This window comes from Choloepus didactylus, chromosome 13, assembly GCF_015220235.1.
Source record: "Choloepus didactylus isolate mChoDid1 chromosome 13, mChoDid1.pri, whole genome shotgun sequence".
In the NCBI taxonomy this organism is placed as follows: Eukaryota; Metazoa; Chordata; class Mammalia; order Pilosa; family Megalonychidae; genus Choloepus; species Choloepus didactylus.
This window is the reverse complement of record NC_051319.1, coordinates 93,039,906-93,045,563: the sequence shown is the minus strand read 5'-3', so window position 1 is coordinate 93,045,563 and position 5,658 is coordinate 93,039,906. Positions and strand designations below refer to the sequence as shown.

General features: G+C 41.2%; 1 protein-coding gene across 1 annotated transcript; it reads right to left on the bottom strand.

Moving 5' to 3' along the window:
* Positions 1-1,661: 1,661 nt before the first annotated feature.
* Positions 1,662-4,986, bottom strand: SPINK7 (serine peptidase inhibitor Kazal type 7). The gene is made up of 4 exons (XM_037802086.1): positions 4,926-4,986; positions 4,024-4,049; positions 3,169-3,293; positions 1,662-1,707 (listed from the first exon to the last, which is right to left on the bottom strand). Exons 1-4 carry the CDS (start codon positions 4,984-4,986, stop codon positions 1,662-1,664), a joined length of 258 nt encoding a protein of 85 aa, XP_037658014.1.
* Between the last annotated feature and the right edge of the window lie 672 nt (positions 4,987-5,658).

The window sequence follows — 5,658 nt, the reverse complement described above, 5'->3', positions numbered from 1 at the left end:
TCTTTACTCCTCTTGCTATTCCCATTTGCTGTTCTAGTTGACCACCTGTTCCAGGTTCCTTCAATTCCCAGATCACAATTTCTCCTTTTCTCCTAACTCTGCTTTAACTGCTCCCTTTGCCTCAGATAATTCTTAATTCTCTCTTTCTCTGCAGTTTCCGTAGTTGACTTGGCAATGACCTGGCTTGACTGTCTTTGAATTTGACCTTTACATGCACTTGACTTTGACTTTGACTCTGATTTGGACTCACATTTTGTCTCAATTGTCTTGACCATGTTAAGTATGTCATAATCTTTGGGATGGTCTGTTACTATGTGGTTTATATAAAACTCCAGCAATAGAATAGATATTAAATACATGGGACAATAGTTTGTGAGTCTCCTTTCAACTCAGTTTTCTTTTGTGGAGATGGAGAAGGAGCAGCCACCAAAATTATGGATTCTTTCTCTCTCCTTGAAGAATCTGTGTGGAGGTAAGATATCTACTGCATCTTTGAGGCAGTGCTGTAGGTGGACTAGACCATCCTCTGTTAATCTCTGGGCCAAGACTAGTTCTGAGCAAGTGAGGGGAGGGGTAAATATGGGGAGGAGAAAATGCGGGCCACAAACCACAAACCAAGACCAAATCTGGGTTACTAATTGCTTGTGAGCTGTGTTCATTAATAGAGAGTGCTCCAGGGTGTTGTAGTCCCATATGCATCCTCCATAGAAGTTTAGAACTCTAACTCATTACTAAGAATGAATTCTCCATCTCTGCCATTTACTAATATTGTAAATGTTTCCTTGAGCCCTAAGCAATAAACAGTGGTATCTGTATTTTACAGGGATGGGAGGATAATCTTGGAGAGGATCTCAAGAAACCTTTGTCAAGCAATGTAGTAGTCAGTGCCAAGGATGTTCTGTTACAGCTGTAGCAGAAAGGATAGCAAGGGGAGAGGCAAGAGGAAAACAATTGTAGAATGCTTCTAGTAACAAGAAATGGGCAGGAAAACCTCCATTCTGGGGGGTCGATTGGTTAGAAAGAAGGAGATAACCTTTTTTTTTTTTTTTTTTTTTGAAATAAATTCATAGTTACAGGAGCAGTTGCAAAACTCCAGCATACCCTGACCCCCCTCCTCTGATACCCCAAATCCACCAACTTTAACATGCTGTCACAGGAGACAACCTTTTAAGGAACTTTAGTAAAGGGACTGATACAAGGAATTAGTATGGCTCATTGATTAGTTCCTAGTGATGGTTGCTGACTAATAAGGACTCTAGGAGAGATGAGGTGTTCACTGGTGCATGTGTGTGCTTCTTAGAAGCCATTTGGGATTATTTGTACAAATTTTTCTCTTGGAACAGCAAACTTTGTATGTGTATTAGTTTTCTTCCTAACTTGAGATTTTAGGTCTTGATCTAAGAAACAAAGACCCGCAGAAGTAAAGATAAACTCTCTGAGGAGATTCTTTTATTGAGTTGCAAAAAGAAGCCAGTCAGCCAGTGAAGCATAATTTTGAAGAGGGAGCACAACAGTTTTCTCCATCCAAAAAAGATGACTCCAAATCTGGCTCTGCCCCTCACTCGGCACATCAGCTAAGATGACGAAAAGGGTGTATGAGCCTGAGGATTCTGTAGGTGACAATGAAGATACCATTCTCTGTTACCATTTCCGTGAAGAAGTTAGCATGCTCCTTCATGAAGAAATTGAACTTTTCCATTATTTTTCCTGTGAGACAGACAATAAAATTCATTAATTCAAGAGGGACTCATATAATATTAAAGCTGAAAGGAGCTATAGAAGTTGTGAGATAAAAACTCATTTTACAGATGAGGAAACTGAGTCCCTGTGAAAGGAGGCCCTTGCTACAGGGAGATTCTGACAAAGGCAGGGGCAGAATTTGCCTAATGCACTGATGCTTCCACCCCACCCTGCTGCCTTCACTAATCCCAGAGCTCAGGCTCCTAAAACAACAAAGCAGATGGGCGTCTGATGATGAAAGGTGAGGTGCCTCGCCCCTCGGCCTTTCCAGGTCAGCAGGGCCTGTGATGAGGCTGGATCTGGCATTACCAATTTCACCACATTCCCCTTTCAATGACCCTTGAACACATGTAAATTTCTAGGTCAGGGGCCCAGTCTGTAGACTTGTTAAAGAAACTTCCCCTTTTTTAAATATAATTTTCTGAATGTGGAACAAATATTTAGGCCTGTCCTTCTCTTGTGGCCTGAAGCCCTAGTTTGATATTCTAACTTGCTAAGATAATTACAAAGATGGAAAAAAAAAGAAAAAGAAAACCTCATAAGATCTAAGCTAAGTGACCAAAATCCGGTGACCCAGTGACCCAAAAGATCAGGGAATCAACAGTGAGCAAAGTGACCTTGATGTAAGACAGTAAGTGCTAAATGGCATGTCCAGCAATGAGGAAGTGACATTCCCCTAGTTACACTGGCTTCAAAAACACTGTGCAGGCCAAACAAAAGGCCCAAGTAGAACATGTCCATGGGATTCTGGTCCAAGTTCTGACAGTTTGCATCCCCTATTTTAGATGAAGAATAATCTTTGTGGTAGCCTCATCCCTCTTAGAACTACAGATGTTTAGAACCTCTAGGAAATTGGAGAGAATAAAGGACCATCAGCCACAGTTTGTCCAAGAATCAAGCTATATTAAGGCTATTAAATATCATAGAAGTCATATGGGATAGTGGTTTTAATTTTTTTTTTTTTTTTTTTTTTTGGTGCAAAGTTAGGGGAATTCTGCTTCTGCCCCTTTCTTCGAACAAGATATTGGGTGAAGCTCGATTACTGAAGGCAGTCAAAAGACGAAGTAGAGGTTGGAGACCACCCCACAAATTCCACCTTAACTCCTTGGTAACTCTGACTCCTGACATGCCTCTATAGAACCTCTATGTTGCAGGGATATCAGTTTGAAAACTCATGATCTTACTGGGTTCTCTCAATTGACAACAGAACTTGGAGGTTTTGTGACAGGAATGGACCCAAGCAAGCTAGTAGAGGAGAAGCCCCAACCTGTCCTGACTGTGAGGCAATCAGTTTTCAATCCCCACCAGCTTCTTCTGGATAGGAATGAGCACAGCTTATGGAGACTTAACTAGGCTCCTGGGAAGAGGAGGGGTTTGCACTAGAGGACGCTGAACCCAACCTTCTTATTCTTCCTATGAGGTACTCACAAGCTCTCAGTACACAGGAGGCATTCATTTCCATAGGTGATGTAGTCAGAGCCACAGACAGGCTGGTATGTGATAGGGCAGGGGATGGCCACCACTGGGTACTTCTTGTAAATGCTGCAGTCCATCTGTGACAGAAATAAAAGGTCTGCTTTTCTCCCAGCCCCAAGCTAGGCTATACTTTATTGGACAGGCAGCAAGAATGCCATCCTGGATGTCCCAGCTCAAATATTCTGATGCTGCTGCTGCTACTTGTATTAGTACTACTGTTATCACAATGACAAATAATAGCATTACTACCATCACTTCAATTATTATTACTGCACTCAGCAATTACTGGGCATTTCTGTGCCAGGCAGTATATCTGTATCTTACCTGAATTTTCTTTTTAAAATTTCCACAACAACTGAATAGGGTAGGCTCTAGTAATATCCCTATTTAGAGAGAGGGAAATTACAACTTTGAAATAGGAAGATAACTTGAATAAGATAAATGCTGTTAAATAGTAGAGTTGGGGATGGAATACAGAGGTTGTGCAATTAGCGAAGGCAACTCTGACCTGCCTCTCACATGTTGTACCTTCCGTGAAGACTACACCAACCTCTCAGCTAGCAGCCATTTCTCTCTCCTTTAACTCTAGAGTAGGTCTGCACTATATGGTTATTTATATGTAGGCCATGTTTTTTCAGCTGCTATTTGGATTGCAGAGTACATTTTTTCATCTGTGTCTACCTTCCCCTAATGTCCCCCTAAACACACTGCATTCATCTTTCGATAGGCTCCGTAAATATTTGTTGACTAAATGAGAGTCAATAGGAATTGAAATTAAAATTTACTCAATGTATGTACTGTACTCACCATTGGTAAAGACAGACTGGCAGCTTCTGGAAGAGAAAAGCATATAGAAATGTTAAAATAAGGCAAAGTCTTGAAATCTAATTAGTTAATGTAAGTTTGGTCCTATAGGTCCAATAGGTCCTACAGGTTAACAATTTTGCATTTCCTCTGGCAATAGTCTTAGCGCATACCCCATCCTTATACAAAATTCCAGCTATTCAGCTATTTGCTGAGGAAACTGAATGACCAAGTGACAGGTAAACCCTTGGTTCAGGCAAGAGAGTTATCCATATTTCCTCCTGTGATTGGCCGCCAGATATTTTTTGGAGCTCATTGTGTCTTTGATAATGGCCCAAACTTATATAATAGTAGTGCAAGTAGCATTGCAGTCACACTTCTAAGAGCCTGAGAAACACCATCTTTAATGTGCTTTCCCTCCTAATGAGATACAAGAAGGTAATTGAATGCCTTTAAGGTACTAGATTCTTATTTTAATTGATTTCATACCATATAAAATTCTAATGGTGGACATCTGGCCAATGGAAAATTGTGTTTTATTTTGATCCTCCTGGATTGATCTAGGGAGACATTCAAGTTCTGTATCATTTCACTGAAGAATAGTGTCAAATAGCACTTATTTCCAGTGTCGTTATGGGGTGGTAGAACTATGGAGAAGATAATTCAATTTTTTTGTTCCATGGATGACAATCAGAATCCATGAAAGGGAACGATATTAGCTCCAAATCCCTCAATCACCAGCTGGGGCCTAAGATTCTCCCTTCCCAGACAAGGGCCGTTTCTATTACAGAACAATACACTTTAAATCCATACAACTACACATTTTTCTCGGATGCTCACATCCAATGAAAGATTTTTCAGACAAGCTGCATGGATGTATGGGGCACTGTCCACCCTTCACTCACCTGCCCTGTTGCAGAAATGGGCCACTGTACAGAGCAGAAGGACGCCCCCGATGACCTTCATGGTGGGGATGGCTATGAAGCAGAGGCTGCTCGGGGACCGTCACCACAGCTGCATCAGCCATGCCTGAGGAGAGTGGCCATGTATATAAGCAACCGCGGCTTCTCCACCTTCCCTATGAGATCATCCAGAGTCAATGTTGTCCCTGAGTGGATTTCTAAGCAGACATCACACCCTGGGTGGGGTTACAGTCCTTGTCACTTAATCGCTACTTCCCATCTGACTAATTTCAGGTAAGAAGTATTTTTCTGCCTGCACCTTAGGTGGGGACTGTTACTTTGAATTCTAAACTTCGTATAGTAAACGAGATTAGGTATGAGCTTCTTGACCTAGTTAGAAAATAAGTGAAATTTTCAAATTTTTTGTATTCCCACAAAATGAGGGATATTAAACCCAGATTAGACAGATTGTACCTATGTTTATATTTTGCTTCCTAGGAAAGTGTTGTTTTATTTTTGAAGCAATAAACCTATGAAGTAAACCAGGTTCTAGTGGAGGGGACAGTGGCCTCACAGGCACCATCCCTACTTTAATCCATCCTCTTTGATGCCTTCAGGTGAATCTTAGTCAAAAGCCTCGTGATGTTCAGCCTCTGTATCTTTGTCCAAGAGCCTTCACTATGTGACTCCAACATTTCTCTTCATCTTCATCTTTCCATGCTGGCCAAAGTAAATT

Bases quoted from the DNA above. Each gene is read 5' to 3' on its own strand.
- SPINK7 (XM_037802086.1), bottom strand. From the start codon at position 4,986: ATGAAGGTCATCGGGGGCGTCCTTCTGCTCTGTACAGTGGCCCATTTC. The intron at 4,050-4,925 runs GTGAGTGAAGGG...TTTCTCTTCCAG, and splicing joins CCATTTCTGCAACAGGGCAG to AAGCTGCCAGTCTGTCTTTA. The intron at 1,708-3,168 runs GTGAGTACCTCA...TCTGTCTCACAG, and splicing joins CTCCTGTGTACTGAGAGCTT to GAAAAATAATGGAAAAGTTC.